This window comes from Mchenga conophoros, linkage group LG3, assembly GCF_057382185.1.
Source record: "Mchenga conophoros isolate Kocher_MC1m ecotype Shallow Benthic linkage group LG3, M_conophoros_male_GT1.1, whole genome shotgun sequence".
Taxonomy (NCBI): Eukaryota; Metazoa; Chordata; class Actinopteri; order Cichliformes; family Cichlidae; genus Mchenga; species Mchenga conophoros.
The window spans coordinates 28108912-28131009 of record NC_140528.1 but is presented as its reverse complement, the minus strand read 5'-3'; the positions used below and the strand labels follow the sequence as shown (position 1 = coordinate 28131009).

Below are 22098 nucleotides of genomic sequence, written 5' to 3'. Positions count from 1 at the left end.
TACGTTACTCAATGAGAGTAACGTATTCTGAATACTTTGGATTACTTAATATATTATCCTGCTTTTTACAACAACGTGAATGTACTATTGATGTGTGATTACTGAAGGTTACTCTCCATATCAACACCAACTAGATTTTTAGATCTTAATATAAATGAGTAACAGTAGGTGGACATTAGGTAAAGCTGCACTTTTTGCAGTGATCTCGTGTAGAAAACTATTTCGCGCGTATATAAAACAGGTCAGCGGCTCCGAACCGTAGTAAAGGGACCTCTGGCTAATACATTGGTTCCGTATCGGGCTTGTAGCCGAAAACTAGCTTTGCTTTGTTGTGTGGGTCAACTTTGCTTGCGAGAGACAGAGAGAGGCGTTGAAAGGCTGCTGCAACGGAGCTTATTGTTTCAGAGGAAAACACGAACACAGTGTACAGTCGAGTCTAATATATATGAAACAGGAAACACCGCCGTGTAATCCATTTATTTCAACAAAGTAACTGTATTCTGAACTAGGAGGCTCCAAACCCACACAGAAAACCATCACTGTGTGGCACCACAACGGTGACTCTGCACTGCAGCACTGCTTTAAATGCACAGACTGGTCTTCAGGGATGCTGCTGTGTATAAGGGGAAGCTGGATTTAGAGGAGTATACATTGGCTGTCCTCAGCTACATTAGTAAGTGTGTGGAGGATGTTACCACCACCAAGTCTGTGATGTGGTATCCAAACCAGAAGCCCTGGCTGAATGCAGAAATCCATTCCCTGCTGAAAGTCAGGGACGCCGTCTTCAGGTCTGGTGATGCACAGAAACTCAAGAGGGCTAGGAGAGAACTGACTGCAGGCCTTTGAGAGGAAAACTATATTTGAGTCTGTGGGTCTTTGTGCTGATGCACCTGTAGAACTTCCCTGAGGGAAACAGGCTGAACATGTTGAAACCAGGGTGGGAGCTGTCCTTGGTGATGTTTGCTGCTCTGCTGAAGCAGTGGGAGGAATAAATGTCCATCAGGGATGGGAGAGGGCTGTGCTGCATTGACTACACTCTAAAGTCTCGCTCTGTCCAGGAGATGTCAGCAGAGACGAGGACACCAAGGAACCAAAAGGTGTGGTCGGACTGGTGGAGGTTGGGGAGGGGTATATCTCTATATGCATGTTTGATGTTTGAGTAAACATGATCTAGAGCAGGGGTCGGCAACCTGTGGCTCCGGGGCCGCGTGCGGCTCTTTAGTCCTTATAGTGCAGCTCTGTGTGGTTTGGGAAAATAAATGAGAAGTATTTAGCTGAAGTGTATTTTATTTACATCATTTTAAGTGGGGGAACTTGCACAATCGGTGGCTGACTAAATACTTTTTTGCCCCACTGTATGTTAGTTCTTTTTTAACTTGTAGTTCTAAATTGGAAGATTATTGTGATATTGAAATATAAATATAAAATTATATTCTATTATTTTATAAATATATGTTTTTATGTATAAAGTTACGTTGAAACCAAGCACACCATTGTTGTTCTTGTGACATTACCAATAAGTTTGATGTGTCACATGGCCCTCTCCCTAATGAAAAAACAAAAGTTGTATCCAAGATGGCCGACTTCTAAATGGCCACCATAGTCACCACCCATCTTGAGGAGTTTGCCCCCTCACATATACTAATGTGCCACAAACAGGACTTTAATATCACCAACCATTCCCATGTTATTACGGTGTATCCATATAAATGGCCCACCCTGTAGAGCGTTCTCCTCTGGTCCCGTTGTTGCACCAGCTTTCATGCACGTAGAATTCATCAAATTCTAAATGAGCTCAAGTTTTTCATGACTCTATAAAATATCATAGTTTGAACATTTAATATATTTTATAGATTCGACTGTGAATGAGATTTGATTCTAATTTTGGTTTATTCTTGTATCGCACACAGCAGTGATTTTCTTTCTTTATTGTTCTTTCCAGGCAGACAAGACTGGCTGTGCAACTTTTTCCTTCAACATGTCAATTTTTACTAAAATGGACCAAAAGGTGCTTCATGATTTTCTGGATATCAGGGCCAAAGTGGAAGAAGAGGGAACAGGCAAGTTGTGTTATTCCTTTAAAATGACACATCGATGTGTATTTAACCAAAAAGGCATTCACAGGATTGTAACATGAACGTTTTTACATTCAGGTGTTTCACTCCCTCAAGAGAAGAGAGTCACGATTTCTTACGTCCTTGGAAAAGTGTCTTTCATTAACGTGCCCAAGGTTTGGGAACGGGGATCTAATGTGGAAGGAAAAGTAAGCCTAACATGTTGTTTTCAGCTCAGTTTGTCGTACAAAGCACATTTAAATTGTTTGTATTTTCCATTGATAGAGCATTGTGTTCTTCAACAGGTCAGAGCAGTGTACCACAATAATACACCAGTTTGTGACGCACCGGTCTACCTGTTCACGGGACAAATGTGGCAACCACGCTCACTACAAAATCTGACAACTGACAGCAACGGTGTGGCCTCATTTTCTTTCAGCACTGATAACTTTGACCAGGATATCCAACTCCATGTGAGCTGACACACTGAAACAATGTGTAATTTAATGCAGCCATGACAGCAGCATGAAGCCACAATTGGTTTGTGATAGGCTGCAAATGTCCAAATACCTCCCACAGTAGGAAGCTGCAATCCTGAAACAGTTTATGACTCATCTTCCTCCACCTTTGCCCTGCTTATAAAGCCTCGTTGTCCAATGTTATTTGTAGATCAAGTTTTTAAATTTTTGTTTCCTATCCCCAACTAGGCAAGCCTGACACCAACAGTGGGCAACCAACAATACAAAACTGCATACTATGACAGGGGATTTCACACATTATTCATGTCCCAGCCGTCTTCTCCTGATATTAAAACAATCAGCTCTCTAGAGGTACAGAAGAAGGATAAATCACTTCCCTGTGATGCAGAAGAAGACGTATCAGTCAACTACACTATAGTGGGAGAGTCTCCGGGGTCTGTGGATGTCATTTATCTGGTGAGTTATCTCTGGGTTTACTACAAAGTTTACCATGGCCAGACCTTTTGTGTGTTTGCTAAAAAAGTACTGTTGTAATGCCCATCATGACTGAAGAAGAAACTTTCAGTCCATCATGAGAATCCAGCAGCTTCGATCTATTTCAGCCTAAATACTGATCCAGCCCAAACTATATGCTTTAGAAAAAAGGAAAAAGCCTAAACTTAAAACTAGGGAGGGCGTCTGTCTCGTGAATCACAGACTTCATGTCTGGTTCCTCTGTTTTGTCCCTCATCATTTTCTGTCAGCTTAGTAATTAGCCTCAGTGTTTAGTCCTTTGTTCATGATATCCTTAGTTTTCTCTCTCTGCTAAGTATTTATATTCTTAGGCCTTCGTAGATTTAGTCATCTGGGTTCTGCTCTAGTTAATCATGCTTTCCCTGTGTTTCCCCTGCACTTTTCAAGTCTTGTCTTTTAGTGACTCCACGTTTAGTTAGTGTTCCACAGGTGTTTTCTCTCTGTTCTGTGTATTGTATATTTGGATATAGATATTTAAATTTGTGATTGACATGACATTGACCAATCGGCTGAAAGGAAGAAAAATTGGTTCAAAATTCGTTCTTGGACCTTGAAACTTGAGTGCAGAGTTTCACACGTATTTTTTGGTTATAAATACGTGTGAAATTTACACATATACAAATCTTTTTTACAGACATACAAATTCTTTTTACACTTACAAAACTGATTTACAAGTACAAAATAATGACCAAAATTTGAGCCCATACATGTGCGCCTTAATTGAACATCCGTCCAAAGCACAATACTCAGCTCCTCCAGTAGGCGGCAATAATACAACATGGAAGAACAGATTTATAGTACATTCTTCTGTCGTTGGTAGAATTCCTTTTTTTTTTTTTTTTCAATTTATTTTTTGCCTGTCCCGTTTGGCTCTTTTGCATCAGAATTATTGTCTAAAGGCGAAGAAAGATGCCCAACGGATTTACTTTACCAAATTGACCATCCCGGCCTTGCCATAATGGTCCATTTGATTCACCTTTTATTGTTTATTTTATTTATTTTTTATTTTCACTTGCTAGATACGGGACAGACTTGAATGAGGAAAAGAAAAGGGAGAAAGGAAGAGGGAAAGAAAAACAGCAGAGAAGAGGGACGGGGATAAAGGGCAAAAAACAAAAACCAACTAAGAAAGCAGACAAAAAAAAGAAAATGCATATATCAATCACCTGGATCACCTGTTGAGAAAGAAAAAAGAAAACAAGCAGAAGAGAACAAGAGTAATAGAATAAACAACATCACAATGATATATGGGAATATGACAGTAAATACTAAATATTAAACATTATTGTGCAGCACATAAGATCAACAGAACACAGTGTGCTTTGAGGTAGGAGCCAAAAAGGGTGTAGTTTGTGGGTGTGATCACCCGTGTGTACACCTGTGAGCATGGACGCGCTTGTTTTTTTAAAAGGTTCCTTCATGTAATAATCTGCTAGAGGGTGTGGGGGGGCCACAGCCCCGTCCTCCAGGGCATGAAGCAGGTATGGAGGAGATCAAAACTCCAGACATCCACAGGCCCTCAGAACACAAGAGACCAAGGAAGACCAACAGAGGGGCAGCCGCGCCACTGTCCCAGAAAGAGCTGAGGAGAGTCCCAGATGAGGGGTCACTCAGCAGCCGCGGAGCAGAAGCCAGGGGGGTTGCAGTGACGCGCCCGTGAGCTCCGCCGGCAGCCAGCTGTGCCAGAGTGACCGAGCCCCAGGCCGAGAAACCGAGGGCACCCCACCCCCGAAGTGGCCCGAGCGAGCCCCAGGCTCCAGGCCCCGATAAGCGGCCGCCAAGGAGTGAGCCGGTGTGTACCTGGGCGCCCATCCCCGGACACAAAGAACCACCAACGCCCCCCGCTCCAGCAGGTCGCAGAGAACGGGGGTGAGAGAAGACTCCAAACCTCCCTCCACCCGCTCATTGTAGTGTTGATGCATGTGTGTTCTAAGGTGCCTTTAAAACCCAGGAGGGCATGGAGCTACCTGCCAGAGAGCAGCAGGTAAGCGCATAGTCCCTCCTGCTAGCCCTCAATGTCTACGTGTATTTAAAATTGAGAGGTGGGCAACGACGCCAGGGGTGAGGTGTACACCCTGATGGTAATTTGGATTCCATGTAGCGTGCCCACCCCCAAGATCCTATATGTATGTGTAATGAGAGTGTGAGTAATGTGAATGTCTAAGTTGTGAGATAAAATTGAGGCAGAGGCAGCCAGAAGGGGACAGAGGGGGGGTAGCCCCCCCTGCACCCTGGTGACATACCCCTACTCCAAGGCCCTGCACGTGTGGGTGGTTGTGGTGGCGCGGGAAGAGGGAGGCAGCTGGAGATGGGGAGGGAAGGAAGGGAGGGGCAAGTGACCCCTCCCTGGGGCCAGCTCCCCCGCTGACCCCAGTAGGCACCCCCATACTCCGCAACCCGCCAGGGAAAGGGGGCCTAGGCCCATCCGGACTGGGGCTCAGAACAGCAGCACTGCCCGGGACAGCCCACCCGACCCCACCACAGAGAAAACTGCACCCACCCCGTCATCCACTCATCTTCCAGACTACACAAGACAATAGACGCCCAGGCTGAGATCTTCCTCCACCCCTCCTGTATCTCCCCCTCCTGCAGAGTGAGTTCCTGAAGAGAGGAGAGCTCCTGCAAGGTCTATCAACCTCCCCCACCAGTTGAAGACCCCCCAGGTGGCTCGATGCACTGGCGGCACCCTGCTCCAGGGCCGGGCCCCCATACACCCACCCGCCCACAACCCCAGCAACATACCAACCAGGACCCAAGCCCCCAAGGCCCAGCCAGGGCCCCAGCCCAGAGACGGAGCGCCCCCAGAACCTCACGCCTGTCCCGAACCCACCCAGGGGCAGCCAGGCTACCAGGTCAGTAACCCACGTCCGTCAGCACAGACCCTCCCCTAGCCCCGCTGCACGCAGCCATGAGGAAACAGTCACCTGAGAGCCAACAGAGCCCCTAACCAGACATGACCGCTACCCCGGGTTGAGCCCCTCAAGGAAGATGCTCCCGGGGAACCCCCCGACGCCCTAAGCCTGTCCCTACCCCCACACCAATCACAACCACAACCAATAAAAACAGCGAAGGTGGGACCAAACTATGACCCCCCCACCCCCACTAGGTGATGGAGCTGATCAAAGGAGCCCAGAGCAATTGATCTGATGTGGTGGCAGAGGCTGTATCAAGACTAATGTAATCTAATAGATAATTTCTATATTGGTTAGAATTAAGATTATTTTTATTTTTCCAGTTCATGAGGACTGTTTTCTTGGCTATGCATAGGGCAGTGAAAACCATATGGGCGATATTCTTTTCTGAAGTGACATTATCTAAGCTGCCCAACAAACACACTAAGGGGGAAGTTGGAATGTTACATTTCAGACACTTCGATAAGTCTTCACATATCTCGCGCCAAAACTTCTGAACTGGTGGACAGAACCAAAGAGCGTGGATATAATTGTCCGGTGAATTGGTTTGGCAGTGTGAGCAGTTGTTGGTAGACGTAAAGCCCATCTTGAACATCCGATGACCTGTATAGTGCACTCTATGTAATATTTTGTATTGAATTAATTGAAGACTGGGATTTCTAATTAAATGAAAGTTTTTTAAGCAAAGCTGAGACCAGAAGTTTAGGTCTAAGTTAACTGATAAATCCGCTTCCCATTTTGCAATAGGAAGTGATATTGATTCATCTGTTTTAGAAAGCATTCTGTATATTTTGGATAGTAATTTGGGGGTTTTAAGAGTAAGAAATTGAACCACATTTGGTGGTGTTTGTAGTTCAACTTGACCCGGTTTAAATTTCTTTTTTACTATGGATTTAATTTGTTGATATTCTAAAAATCTTTTCTTGTTGATCCCATATTGTGTAACTAGTCTGTCAAATGAAATAAATTCAGCTCTTTCTAATATATGTTCTAAATATTTGATTCCTTTATCACTCCAATCTGGAAAGTTTATCATATTATTGTTTTGTAATATGTCAGGGTTGTTCCAGATAGGGGTACGTTTGCATGGGATTAATGAAGACTCCGCCAATTTTAGAAACTCCCACCATGCTGTCAGAGAAGAGCTGATGCTGACGCTTTTGAAGCATTCATGTCGTTGGATGTTTGAGCTGATAAATGGTAGGTCTGAGATCTCTAGATTATTGCAAAGTGCTTGTTCTACATCTAGCCAAGGTTCATCTAAGAGGGTATGTTTTAGCCATCCTGAGATAAACTGAAGCCTGTTGGCTAAGAAGTAGTGCTGAAAGTTAGGTAGTTCTAATCCTCCTTTATCCTTGTCTTTTGTAGTGTTTTTAAGCTTATACGTGGGGGTTTATTTTTCCAAAGGAATTTGGACATACATGAATCTAGAGATCTGAACCAATCTTGTGGCGGTTTAGTTGGGATCATTGAGAATAAATAATTTATTTTTGGTAAGACCATCATTTTTATAGCGGCAACCCTTCCCATGAGTGATATGGGTAGACATTTCCACCTAGCCAGATCACCTTCTACCTTCTTTAAAAGTGGGATATGGTTTAATTTAGTTAGATCTGCAAGCTTGGGAGAAACATTAATACCTAAATATTTTATATTTCTCGATTGCAATGGTGTAGAAGAGGAATTATGGAGGGAGCAATTAATCGGTAGGACTGTAGATTTAGACCAGTTAATTGAGTAATCTGATATTCTTGCAAAAGAGTTTATCAATTCAATCACCCCAGAGATATTGGTTTGTGAATTTTGGAGAAAGAGTAACACATCATCCGCATAAAGGCTGATTTTATGTTCCACGTTCTTGCATTTTATGCCCTTAATTACTGAATTCTGTCTGATTGCTGCTGCTAGTGGTTCAATAAAAATTGCAAACAGTGAAGGGGAGAGTGGGCATCCCTACCTGGTGCCCCTCAAGAGACAGAAGCTGGAGGATGTCTGGTCATTTGTTCTAACACAAGCTGTTGGGGAATTATATAATATTTTTAACCAGTTAATGAAAGAGGATCCAAAAAGTAAAGTTGCAAATAGAAATTTCCAGTTAACTCTGTCAAATGCTTTTTCTGCATCTAAAGAAAATATTGTAGTTTCGATGTTTTTACTGTATGAGTAGTCTATCAAATTAAGTAATCTAGGTGTATTTGTTGATGAGTGCCTACCTTTTATGAAACCAGTTTGGTCAGGATGAATTAAGAGGGGGGTTATTTTCTTTAGTCTCTTTGAGAGAGCTTTGCAGATTATTTTAAGGTCTACATTTATAAGGGATATTGGACAATAGCTTGAGGGATATACAGGGTCTTTGCCTGGTTTTAGCAGGAGATTAATGTTTGCAGAATTCATATTTGATGGAAGTCTGCCCTTTTCTTTGATTTCCAACAACGTTCTGTAGAAAACTGGTGCTAGAATCGACCAGAATTCTTTGTAGAATTCTGCAGGAAAGCCGTCTGGACCTGGAGCCTTATTATTGGGCATACTTATCAGGGCTTCCTGGAGTTCACCTGGTGTCAGTGGTGAATCCAGTGCCATTGCTTGAGTGTCTAATAATTTTGGAAGAGTTATGTTGTCCAAAAACTGATCAATTTCTTTTTTAGATGGGTTTATTTGTGGTGAATACAACGTTTTATAGAAATCCCTGAAAATGTTGTTTATTTGTATCGGTTCATATATTGTGTTCCCAGATAAATCTTTAGCAGCACATATAGTTGTTTTTTCTTTATTTATTTTTAGCTGGTTTGCTAGAAATTGACTGGATTTATTACCATGTTCATAATTTTGTAAGCGTAGTCTTTGTACTAAGAATTTTGTTTTTTTACCAAATATCTCATTTACACTCAACAAAAATATAAACGCAACACCTTTGTTACTGCTCCCATTCCCCATGGGATGGACGTAGAGACCTAAAACTCATTCCAGATACACAATATAACCATCCCTCCAAAACAGTGGTCACAAATCAGTCCAAATGTGTGGTAGTGGGCACATCTGCCATATTGAGATAATCCATCCCACCTCACAGGTGTGCCACATCAGGATGCTGATCTGACATCATGAGTAGTGCACAGGTGTACCTCAGACTGCCCACAACAAAAGGCCACCCTGGAATGTGCAGTTTTTTGCGCTATTGGGGGTCTGGGGACCCAGAACCGGTCAGCATCTGGTGTGACCACCATTTGCCTCATGCAGTGCAACACATCGTCGCATGGAGTCTATCAGATTGTCAATTGTGGCCTGTGGAATGTTGGTCCACTCCACTTCAATGGCTGTGCGAGGTTGTTGGATATTTGTGGGAACTGGTACACGCTGTCGTATACGCCGGTCAAGCATATCCCGAACATGCTCAATGGGTGACATGTCCGGTGAGTATGCTGGCCATGCAAGAACTGGGACATTCTCAGCTGCCATCTGCCCTGAACAATGTGAACCATGATTCATCCGTGAAGCGCACACCTCTCCAACGTGCCAGACGCCATCGAATGTGAGCATTTGCCCACACAAGTCTGTTACGGCGACGAGCTGGAGTCAGGTCAAGACCCCGATGAGGACGACGGGCATGCAGTTGAGCGTCCCTGAGACGGTTTCTGACAGTTTGTGCAGAAATTGTTTGGTTGTGCAAACCAATTGTTCCAGCAGCTGTCTGGGTGGCTGGTCTCAGACGATCTTGGAGGTGAACCTGCTGGATGTGGAGGTCCTGGGCTGGTGTGGTTACACGAGGTCTGCGGTTGTGAGGCCGGTTGGATGTGCTGCCATATTCTCTGAAACGCCTGTGGAGACGGCTTATGGTTGAGAAATGAACATTCAATGCACGGGCGACAGATCTGGTTGACATTCCTGCTGTCAGCATGCCAATTGCACGCTCCCTCATTGCTTGTGGCATCTGTGGCATTTTGCTGTGAGACAAAACTGCACATTCCAGGGTGGCCTTTTGTTGTGGGCAGTCTGAGGTACACCTGTGCACTACTCATGATGTCAGATCAGCATCCTGATGTGGCACACCTGTGAGGTGGGATGGATTATCTCAATATAGCAGATGTGCCCACTACCACACATTTGGACTGATTTGTGACCACTGTTTGGGAGGGATGGTTATATTGTGTATCTGGAATGAATTTTAGGTCTCTACGTCCATCCCATGGGGAATGGGAGCAGTAACAAAGGTGTTGCGCTTATATTTTTGTTGAGTGTAATTCTAGTTTTGTTTTGCGTATTTTCTTCAATGTTTCCTGATCTTGGTGGGACTCGTAGGCTTCTTCTAGTGATTTGATGTTTTTTCTAATTCCTGAGTATTTTTGTTTTCTTTTTTCTTTTTATGTGATGAGAAAGAAATTATTTTACCTCTCATCACAGCTTTCCCTGCTTCCCATAGAACAGAAGCTGATGTTTCGGGAGTGTCATTATAGTCCAAATATGAAGTCCACTCTTTTTTAAAATATTTAATAAAGTCTTCATCTTTAAGTAGTGATATATTAAATCTCCAGTTTTTTCTTGGTGTAGTATTATTCTTGTGCATTAGTGTTAAAGATACAGGACCATGATCGCTGACAGCTATAGGATGAATCTCAGTGTCTGAAATGTCGTTCAGCAGTGAGCTGCTGACCAAAAAATAATCCAGACGAGAGTAGGAGTGATGGACATGTGAGAAAAAAGAATATGCCTTACTGGTGGGGTGAAGGGAGCGCCATGCATCGCAAAGACCAAAGTCGCTCATATACTGTTTGATTATATTTGTGGACTGCCAATTACGCTGAGTTCCCGCTGTATTGAGCCTATCCATGTCTTCATTTAGTCCAAGGTTGAGGTCACCTCCAAGAACAAGTGTGCCATCTAAGTGTTCAGAGAGTGCACTGAAAAAACCGTGAAAGAATGAGGGATCATCAACATTTGGACCATATACACTTGCAATACATAGCTTTTTATCACGTATAGATAGTTTAATGATTAAGAATCTACCCTCTGGATCTATAACTGTATCGAGTACTGTGAAATTAATATTTTTATGTATTAAAATTGCTGCTCCCCTTTGTCTAGAATTATAACAAGCTGAGAACACATTAGGAAACTCAGGTGTTTTAAGTCCATTCAAACCTCTAAGAGGTCTGTGGGTCTCTTGTAATAGGACAACATCTGCCTGTAGTTTTTTGAGTTGGTTAAATATTTTTAATCTCTTTTCTCTGGAGCCAGCTCCATTTATATTCCATGTAATGAACCTCAGTGTACCCATAGATGTTTGTGTATAACTAGGGATGTATGCTGTGTGTGTCGCTTAGACAGGTGGAGAGAATATGTCACTTGTTCATAAATAAAGGCAAGGCAAGGCAAGGCAAATTTATTTGTATAGCATAATTCAACAACAAGGTGATTCAAAGTGCTTTACAGAGACATTAGAAACAAAAACAAATAAAAAGCATGATTTAAAATTGATTAAAACAAGCAAACAAACTAACTAACTAAACACACACGAAGGAGAGAGAGAAAAAATGTGTGGCGAGATGCTCCCTGAGTCTGACTATGTGTTTGCATATTTACTAATATGTGTAGGCTTGGCTTAAGTGTGTGTATCCTAAACGACTGTGTGCGCTGTCTGACTGAAGTGAATGTGCTGCCGTTGAGCGCATGGTGCGTATGTGTGGAAATAAAGGATGTTGTTTGTGGATGAGTGTGGAATAGGGGTGGGTTTTTATAATCGCTTCATCGATTAAAATCGATTCTGGCTTGGATAACGTAAAATCGATTCATTAAAATCCTGAATCGATTTTTTAATATAAATTTATTTTGCCCGAAATGCCAGAATCTCTGGTGACATCTCACAAAATTTCAACAACCACCAAACTAAGACAGTAAATGAGAGCAGGTACAGGGATTCTGCACATAGACTTAGACACACAGCGCGACCCGCGGATCAGAATCAGTTAGATGTCGCCTTTCTCACGGTCGGGGCTGAAAGCCGACAGCTCGCTGATTCTGATCTGTGGGCGGGTCCGTGCTTTGTGTTCACGCCCTTTATGCGCTGATTCTAAAGCTGTTAGTTTGATCTCTCTCCAAACAATATTGACCGAACCAGCAGCAAAAGAAGATCCAAACGCTTCACATAAACATCGTCATGATTCACTTTTACTGTTTTGCTTCGTCCAAGATGCACAGCTCTCTCTCTCTCCCTCCCTCTCTGTCTGTCTCTCTCTCTCGCTCTCTCTCTCTCTCTGTACTTCAAGAACAGTTTCCCATCTAAAAATCTGTTTTCTTCATTATTCGCTTACTTGTTACGCACAAGACTACCGTTGTTTACAGGCTGTCGGCCGACTTTTTTTTTTTTTTTCGTTTTATATACTTCCGAAAAGAAAACCTCATTTCTGCCGTTCAATACTGAACAAATTTAAACTTTTTAAAATTATTCAAAATGCTTAGCCGTGTCTCTAATAAAACCGCTGTAACATCAGAGGTAATGTTCATGTGTTGATTAATGGTTTTCTTTCGTTTTTGATGTACTGCAGAATATTTTTATAAAATCCCAGAACAGGAAAATCTCCTTCATGTTTTTCTGTGTTTTATCTTCAGCTACTTTGACACAAAGGCCTCTGCTGTGACGCTCACACCTGTGATAAAGTCTTGCGTGTGTCAGCTTCCTTTTTATTGATACAAAAATATGTAAATGTACTGATCTGAATTATAATATTTCTGTCAAAATTTCCCAGATTCAAATTGAATAGAATCGAATTAAATCGAATCGTGGATCGAATCGATTCGGGACCTTGTGAATCGGAATTGAATCGATTCTAGAAATCAGTGACGATACCCAGCCCTAGTGTGGAAGCAGGTAATCGAAGCAGTGAAAGAAATAAAGAAAGAAACCAAGGACAAGGGTGAGCAGCATAAAAACAAGAGGGGGGAAAAGAGAGAAGAAAAAACAAACAAACCCCGAAAACATTCCAATCAAACCGTTGACGGAGAGTGACGGTGTTAATTCTGCTATCATATCACACTTAAGATGCAATTTGATACTGGTAAGTTAAACAGATGTTAATGTTAAGTTAATGCAAGTTAGTGTGAGTGGATAGGGAAAGGGTGTAGCGGATTCTTATCTGGTGTGAGGTTAATACAGCCACGGAGTGATGTTGGGGTCGCGGTGGAGCTGTCCATCCACGTACAGCCGGTCCACAGCGATGACAGCGCGGGAGCCCTTCTGGATGAAGCCGCGTCGGATTGGGAAGAGGACCCTGCGTCGTTCCAGGATCTCTTTGGGGAACTGGTCGTTCACACTGAAGTCCGTTCCTTTTAATTCCCTGCTTTTGTTTAAAGTGGCCGAATGTGGCCACAATAGGACGTGGTCTCCCGCGTTGGTAGAATTCCAAATGTTCAATTACCAGATAGTGGTCACACCCAAGTTAGTCAAGATAATAAACAAGATTGGCATGTTCAATAAATAACCATGCAGAAAGAAGCAATGATATGTACCATTTTATAATAACATTTTTCCAGGACTCAACATAAAATTGTTCAGATTTTTAGCATATAATCACAGGAAATTAAAAATTAAAAAAGTAGAAAAAAATAATAATGTTGGTGTAAGTTGTGGGCACCCGCAGGATCTTTTAAAAACATATGAGACAAACTGCATGTTAAGAAAAGACCTTTTGGGTATTTTGAATTGTAATTTAACTGTATTATTAGGAGATGGGTGGAGTAAGCTAACTTAGCATTGTAATCAGAGTAAAGACAAAATACCAAAATACAAAAATACTTTTCAAAACCCTTCGAACAGCACTTGGTTAAATTGTGTGCAAAAAGGGTGCCATGATTAAATTGTGTTCATCCAACAACAGATTTTTTTGAGTGTAAATATGTTTTATGTTTTAGAGTCATGAAAATATGGAAAAACCATAAAATAAGTATGTGTCCAAACTTTTGAGCGTAAATTGGTGCAGTTTTGTGGCTGAAATTCTGATATCTTATGAATTTTAAAAGTTGCTTGTAGAAAATTGTCTTCAGACCTTAAAAGCATCGGAGCACCTTAAAAGCAAAGGAGTGAAATAACAGCTCTTAGTAATTAAACTGTTTAAAGATAAGTTACAGACCCAATTTTTATAGCTATACTTACATTGATTTGAAGTGATTTATTTAAGTATGTAGAGTGAAATTTGTTTTAATTCATTCTACACAATTTAAAAAGTTTAGGAAAACAGAATTAAATCTTGTTGTTTCAACAACTACTTTGTTAATCAGGGCAATGATTTCACTCATTTCAACCAAATTATTTCAATTAGATTTGTTTACATTTGTTACACATTTAGAAACCCACTACTTTACAAAAAAAAGTCACAATCAGATTATGATAACATTATCTTTATTAACTGGATTTAGTGGACAATATAAAAGCTTACCATTTTTGTACACCTGCAAGCATTATGCCACTTCAAAAGGTAAAACGTTAGAATACTTATTTACATAGGTAATATGTTGGAACCAAAGCTTCCACAACTAAAAACAGATGCAAAATTTGCTCAATATATCGACTGCATTCTAAAAAATTAAACTAAAAGATAAAAATACATCTCCCACTTGGCAAGTTAAAACATGTGACAAAATAGAATTGTGTGAATTTGGAAAAATAAAATAAAATAATTAGAAATATTTTGGGGGCAATACAACAACAACAAAAAATTCCATAGGTGATGAAAATCTATATTTGTTTGGTGTATCTCATTGAAATAATTATTAGTTTGACCAATTTTTATATTTATGTATTTATTTTTTTAATTTTGGTTGCAGTCCTCCACAGCTAGCAATATAGTTTTGCTGTGTTTTAAAACATGCTAGCAAGCAAAATGGACACAATAATACAGTGAACTTAACAGGTGGCAGTGGTCTTAAACTTTACAGGACCTTGATACATAAACACAACATAGTACTTCTGTCAGTACTTCTGATCCATTTTGAGCCATCTATATAAGGACAAACAAAAATCATCTGCAGTGCTGTATAAAAGGTGAATTGCCCAACAGAGAGAATCCAAAAACTTAAAAAAAAAAAAATTTAAATGAAAGAAAAAAATATAAACAACTCAAATATTAACATTATATATTGGAAATCACCATTGCACCAATGAACCATTCAAGACCTATCAGTCATTTTCAAGTGCTCTCACCCCATAAGCTTGTTTTTCAGAAACTGTACCTTTGAAGACAGCTTTTGTCCATCAAGATTTAAAAGTATCTTCTGGAGGACTTCAAAGGTGCATTTAAGTTCTGGTGGGTAGCTCAGGTTCAAACAGTATATGAGTCCAAACAACAGAGCACATGCTTGTGCAATGTTACCCAAATCAGTGTTAGCCTCCACACCCTCAATCAGGACACCAACGTCCTCTGGGTCATCTTCAGGTTCAGCACCCTCCTTCTGGATGACGTACACCCCCATCACAGTTTGCTCCATGCAGCTTTTTGCCTCGCTGTCCGTATCCTACATGAAAAAGTATAAGACAACAAAGTAAAATTTAAGAGATTGTTTAAACAACTGTTTCTATGCTGTTCATAAAATCCAAGTAGTCAAAGTAATAAACAGAAAATTACACCACTAAAGTAGTTGTTAGTAATTACTCCAATACATAAATTATAAAATACACCTCTCATGTCAAAAGAGGTGGCATAATTGACCTCTCACCGGCCCCTCCCCCGAAAGGGCCATTGTCCAATTACACATTATAGCAACCGTTACTGTGTCTGACAAACATTAACCTCAAGCAAGATGGAGAAGCGGTGTGCCCACCGATACGCCGAGAGATTGTGTCTGGAGGAGTTGTGTTCTTTCCATTCACAAAGTCAAAAACAACGTGAATGGATTAAACAGTGTGTATGGCCCCATTCCCAGGTAAATGTACCGAACATTATGAAGCATGTCTGCTTGCACATTCGGGTACCCATTGGTGCGCAGAGGAAACCATTTGTTTGTCGGACGTAGCAAGAGTAACTTAGGGGGACAGGACTCGAGAAAAGGCTAACTCAGCTGCTAAAATAAAGCAGGTATAGAAGTGTTAGTACTAAACAGCTCAAAGTTCATAGACATTTCTATTTACAAATACTGATGACCATAGCAATGAAAAAAACAACAGGACTTGTTTTAATCCAAGTACAGATTCAAAAGCAATATTGTCTTGATGCATGTTAAATGCATTGTATGTTTGTGTATCAAGTTTAACTAGGCATAAATTTCTTTCCTTCCAATACCAAATTCCAGAAATTCTTTATTGCAACGCTTAATACTGTTTGGTATTCAAGACATCCTTTCCCCAATAGTTGGGTTGCGGTCACGTGGTTCTGATGACGTGCGGAGGCAGCGCGATTTTTGAGTGGAGGGCGGAAGTAAACATGGAGGACACTGTGGAGAGTCAGGAGAGCAGCTATTGTGCAACTTTAGACCCCGTTTCTCGGGAGAGATATAAACAGATAGTTAAAAAATATATCGGACGTGATCCGTATTCTTTGAAAATGTCCGAATACACCACAGAAGTAAAGGATTTGCCTACTATCGAGGCTGTGGATATCACCAACTACTTGGTCCTCCAGACTTCTTACTACACTAGGCAGCAAATGAAAGCTTTCAAGAGTCTGGAGGCGTACAATTTTTTTGTCAGCGGGTGGGTCCACAACCTTGGAACAAAACGTCTCCGTGATGGATACAGTTTGGTGTTTGCAAGGGTGAGTGTTTGTTCTTATATTGCTTTATCTTAAACACGCTAACAGTTAGCGGTAGCGGCTTTAACATCAACAAACATGCCACATCCTTAGGACTTCGTTAGAGTGACAGTTGTTTGTTTCAAGGTAAACCATTCTCAGCGGTCTAACGAGACACCTCTGAAGACTTGGGTAATTGCAAAGGAGGATGGAGAAGTGATTGCAGCTCATTGCAATTGTATGGCAGGGTTAGTAGCCTAATTAAGTAGGATGTTATTGCAATGAGAACACACACATACACACACACACACACACACACATATACGCATAGGGCACTGCTAGCATTTTGCAGGTGTACTTCAGTAGTAGTGGGGAGAGAGTGTTTTCTTTTAGCTAAGAATTCATCAGCTAAGAATTTGTGTGATTGCCTTAGATCCCTCATGACACTCAGATGCATTTTTCAGATAGAGGGTAGAACTATTCAGTCATGTCATCACCTAGATAATGATTTCTCTATAGGCTGTTGAGAAAGAGTTAATGAATAAACATGTTACTTCAAATAAAGTGCCATTGCACATTAGTATTAGTAAGCTATGCATCATCAAAATGTACTGTAAATATTGCATTTCATGTTAAAAAGATTATGTGCTCTATTTCCAGACTATCAGAATCATGCTCGCACGTTGGAGCTGTTCTTTTTGCAGTTGAAGCTGGGGTGAAAATGAGAGCGACATGCACATCAGAGCAGTGCAAGTGGCTGATGCCATCTCATGTTAAAAAGGTAAGCCAAAAAGCAAAATGTAGGATAAAGAATGTTATATTGGGACTTCATGTGACAGTAGGATAAAATATCTTCCCCAATACTGCTACCTTGTCGTGGTGGGGAAGCTTGAGTGCCTCAATGACCCTGTAGGCTATACCGGCGGGGGCTTCAAGCTCCTGGTAGATCTTATCAAGCCGGGCAGGTTGCAGGTGAGGGGTCAGACAAAAGGCAGTACTTTAATAAATGAAGAGTTCTATTCCAAAACGCTATAACAGCATTTAAAAGCCATTTCCTTTTTCATGACTAACATAACCATGACTGCAGAACCGTATACTGTATATCACACCCTTCTCATGCATGCCTCAACACCCTAGCACTTGTTTTCTGCGCACACACACACCTGACTGCAGCACTTTATATATTCACATTTCTCATGCATTCCTCAATACTCACAACTCCTCACACCACATTTTCATCAACATGGAACTGCTTACTTTCCACTCCTTTTATACCCAGCACATGGCACCTCCATCCCCACCCAACATACACACACACACTTCACTGCCAACCAACCACTATACCCAGCCTAAAACACACATACTCACTCCACTGCCATCACTGTTCAATTTCGAATATTTTTGGAAACGAATATATAGCGTTTTGGAAAAGAGCTTTTTAAATTTTAATGATCTTCTTTGGCTTAATTTTTCCAGATTCCTGCTTGCCCAGTAACTCTGATTGACTTCTCTTCAGCAAAGTCAAAAAAACGAAAGCTTGAGTGTTCCATTGATGGCTGCACAAGTACACAAAAGGTTGGGAAATCACTTCCATGCCCAAGAGTGCAGAGAGATTCAGAGACATACTGTAGGTTTTTTGAGAGTTTAAGCAAAAACTGTCCAAGGAGTGCAGCACTGATGTCTAGGGAACCTTACCACAAAGAATTTGTCCCCCAGTCTAGCATGCTTCCTAAAACTGTGCCTGAGTACAGAACACCAGAGACACTGCAGCTCCCCCCCAAAGACCTTGAAGAGCTATGCCTGGACTTCCAGCTTGAAGAACTCACCCTGTCCCAAGTCCAGGCTGTAGAGAGGGCGACTCGAAGTCAGAGTGCAAGCAGTATTTGGTTTAGGCAAAGAGCTGGACGCGTAACTGCCTCTAAGCTGAAACAAGTTCTTAAGACCAACCCCCAGCAACCATCAAAGAGCTTGATCAAGGCCATATGCTATCCAGAGGCATATAGGTTCACCACAGCTGCTACAAGGTATTTAGGGTTTGATGTAGGGTAAGGCAGAGTTAAGATTTGGGGTATGAAACTGTCCATAACTGTAACTAAAAAAGTGTTATGAAGATGGAGGTTAGTTATAGGCTTATACGGCTAGGGTTATACAGGGTAAGAACTAAGTATAGTTTAGGGTAATGGCATATTGTATAATACATCACTTTACTGTTTTACACATCCAATACTAAGTAATAATTTCCTTTTCATGTTTGGCATGTGTACTGTTTATAGTTATGGATGCAAACATGAAGCACAAGCCAGAGGAGCATATGAGAAGCTTATGAGCCAGGAGCATGCAGGCTTCTCATGTATGGACAGCGGTCTCTGGCTGAACCCCAAGTGGCCATACATGGGGTCCTCCCCTGATGGGATAGTCACTTGTGACTGTCATGGAACTGGCATCTGCGAGATTAAGGTATTGACTCTGTTGTAGTCAAGGCCATAGGTGTGACATCTTTCCATAAGAATCAGTGAACTGAGTAAAAATGCAGGAAATACCTTTTCTAATTTCTAATCTATTGTTCAATTAAGATAAGATGAGGCTTTATTGTCTGTGTCAAATAGACATTTGTTTTGGGCAATGAGAGATTATGATAACACAGACCACACCCATCATCTTTGCTTCTTCACTGTTTCATCAGATAAATCTTGATTGTTGTTCTCATCACTGTGATTTTAGTGCCCACACTCTCAGAAAGATGCGGTCAACCTGCGCATGCGTGCTGGGGAGAAGGGCTTCTGCCTCATCAGTGACGGGGATAATGTCACACTGGACCCAACTCATGACTACTATTACCAAATTCAGGCACAGCTTCACATTGCAAATGCAGAGTACTGTGACTTTGTTGTGTGGAACCGCAATGACATATTTGTTGAAAGGATTTTGCCTGACCTTGAGTTTTGGGATGATGCGATTCCTAAAGTTGAGTGTTTTTTTTAGAAACAGTATACTCCCAGAAATACTGGGACAGCAAGTTACAAACATACATGTGTAATGTGATAAAAGGACGACAACATAATGACATTTTGAATATTGTTATGACCTGATGGTAGTCATTATGAGTTCTGGCTATTGTATTTGCTCTGACGTAGCATTAGAGCACAAATTGTCATTTAATTTTATTGTACATTTAATTGTGTCATTTAAGTGTTGTGTAACACTACACAATGATTAAATGCTATTGAGGCAGCATAATAATACATTGGTGGTTTATTTACAAGATTAGACTTTTAAACAAATAAACAAAATAGATTGTATGAGAATGTTACAGACAACATGCTGTCACAATGGCTCACCAAGTATTCCTTTATTAACTTCTATTAACGTCTTCGTTTAGGTGGATGCACAAAGACTTCAAGATGCATGCTCGTCTGGTATGGATGTTGTCATGCTGGAGAGGAGGAGGAGATAATATGAGCCAAAACCAGTCTGTTTTTCTTAAAGCTAGGGTAATCAGTTAACTTGCATAATTATTCTTTAGGTTAGAACCTGGCATGTACCACTTGTTAAGCCGAAACAAAATTGACAACTTCATCTCCAAATAAAAGTTATTTTTGCTGCCTATGACAAAGTCTACTCAATCCTACCATACCATACCATACCAACTTTATTTCTAAAGCACTTTAACATAAAACCAGAGTTTCACAAAGTGCTGTACATGTTAATAGCATACGTAAAGAAAATTAAAATGAGATACAATAAAATAAATAGATACAATAAATTGAAACATGTTAAAACAAATTGAGTCAACCCCTCTAATCAATGCCAAAGGCTTCAGCGAATAAATATGTTTTAAGAAGACTTTTAAATTCAGAGAGAGAAGAGGCCTGCCTAACATGCAAGGGCAGATCATTCCACAACTTTGGAGCAGCTACAGCAAAAGCACGATCACCTTTAAGTTTATACTTAGTTTTCGGTACCTTAAGGAGTTGCTGATTGGCGGACCTAAGGGAACGGGCAGGTGTATATGGTTGTAGTAGCTCCGAGAGGTAGGGGGGGGCCAGGCCATTAAGAGATTTAAAAGCAAATAAGAGAATTTTAAAAACAATCCTAAAATGTACAGGTAGCCAGTGGAGTGAAATTAAAATAGGGGTAATGTGCTCAAACTTTTTTGTTCCAGTTAAAAGACGTGCTGCAGCATTTTGCACAACCTGCAGGCGCCTAATGGACGCATCACTAACCCCAAAATAAAGTGCGTTACAATAATCCAGCCTAGAAGTAACAAAGGCATGGATTACTGTCTGAAAATGCTTTTTCGATAAGATAGGCTTTATTTTGGCTAATTCCCTCAAATGAAAAAAGCTAGATCTTACAGCAGCTCTGACCTGGCTTTCAAGTTTAAGATTTGCCTCTATTTTAACTCCCAGATTCCTAATACAAACCTTGGAGATGGCAAGCATGAGACCTCTTATTTTCTTTCCACGTGTCCCTCCTTTGGTCAGAAAGATTTCCATTAAGCGTGGCGCGTATTGGTCAAGCTCGGCAAAGAAAGTAGATAGCAGAGGCTTTGTGGTGATTCGCAGAAACTCCTTCTCAATCTGCAATAGAGAACAAATACATTGATTAAAAACGCAACTGTATATTTCACTCACTTCACATCTAAGCTGACTAAAGCTGCTTTTAGAAGACCATGCACACATCAGTGCTGTCTGTGTAGAACATGAATCAGTCTGTGTCAGATACTGAATTTGAAATTTCCACTAAAGTCACAAGTAAGAGGCAAGTGGAACCAAGATCTAGGCCATTTGCTTTTTGAAGTTTGCAAAGACTACTAAATTGCACCAGTGGTAGTTCACTCTTTGCAACACAGTACGCTGTTCTAAACAGATTTTTCAGGTTTATTTTTAGTATATTATTTGCAATTGGTGTTTGTTCTGGGAAAGATATTGCAGACTGAGCAATAATCCATTTCTAATGGGGGCCTTTCTTAAAATTACTGGTCCCAGTAACAAAGGCGCTTGTCGACTCAGGAATCGAGGGAAAACCAACAACACACCCGGCAGAACATTATGTTATTTACACGGGTGCACATAAGTGGTCCGCATGTGCGCATTCGCTGTCAAAATAAAAGACGCGCAACAGATAAGAAGTTGCAACGCACGTTTGCATCCATATAAAAGGCACTGTTTTTGTCCGCTAGAGTGGGATTTTCATGGCACATTCTGCACCACATCTGTGCGTTCATCATTTGTTTGAAGCCAGCTCACCTCCTGCAACCACTTTTGCGAGAATACGTGCTTCTTTTGTGGTTCAGACTCCTTCTGACATTTGTTTGGAGGTGGAGGAAAACCAAAGTAATTGCTTAAAGGAGCTTCTTCGACATATTTAAGAGTTATAAACAAATATGTCCTCCTCCAGAAAATCTTATGTATGCAAACACGCGTTG

General features: G+C 41.1%; 2 protein-coding genes across 2 annotated transcripts in view; both read left to right on the top strand.

Annotated features, from left to right (window-relative positions):
- The window catches only part of LOC146577976 (alpha-2-macroglobulin-like), a 49014-nt gene that overhangs the window by 9434 nt on the left and 17482 nt on the right, over nucleotides 1-22098 (top strand). Inside the window, exons 9-12 of the mRNA XM_085256122.1 lie at nucleotides 1943-2060; nucleotides 2154-2263; nucleotides 2360-2527; nucleotides 2762-2989. Of these exons, the coding sequence (XP_085112248.1) occupies nucleotides 1943-2060; nucleotides 2154-2263; nucleotides 2360-2527; nucleotides 2762-2989 (624 nt within the window). The remainder of the gene's footprint in view (nucleotides 1-1942; nucleotides 2061-2153; nucleotides 2264-2359; nucleotides 2528-2761; nucleotides 2990-22098) is intronic.
- LOC146577977 (uncharacterized) lies at nucleotides 12446-20915 on the top strand. Its single transcript, XM_085256124.1, has 6 exons — nucleotides 12446-16694; nucleotides 16818-16918; nucleotides 17331-17451; nucleotides 18147-18694; nucleotides 18944-19127; nucleotides 19392-20915. Exons 1-6 carry the CDS (start codon nucleotides 16317-16319, stop codon nucleotides 19650-19652), a joined length of 1593 nt encoding a protein of 530 aa, XP_085112250.1. The 5' UTR covers nucleotides 12446-16316; the 3' UTR covers nucleotides 19653-20915.

What these genes read in the sequence shown, in the direction of transcription:
- LOC146577977 (XM_085256124.1), top strand. Translation starts at nt 16,317, where the DNA reads ATGACGTGCGGAGGCAGCGCGATTTTTGAGTGGAGGGCGGAAGTAAAC. An exon ending in ACAGTTTGGTGTTTGCAAGG is followed by an intron (nt 16,695 to 16,817) that starts GTGAGTGTTTGT and finishes GTTTGTTTCAAG; the next exon opens with GTAAACCATTCTCAGCGGTC. An exon ending in TTCACCACAGCTGCTACAAG is followed by an intron (nt 18,695 to 18,943) that starts GTATTTAGGGTT and finishes TACTGTTTATAG; the next exon opens with TTATGGATGCAAACATGAAG.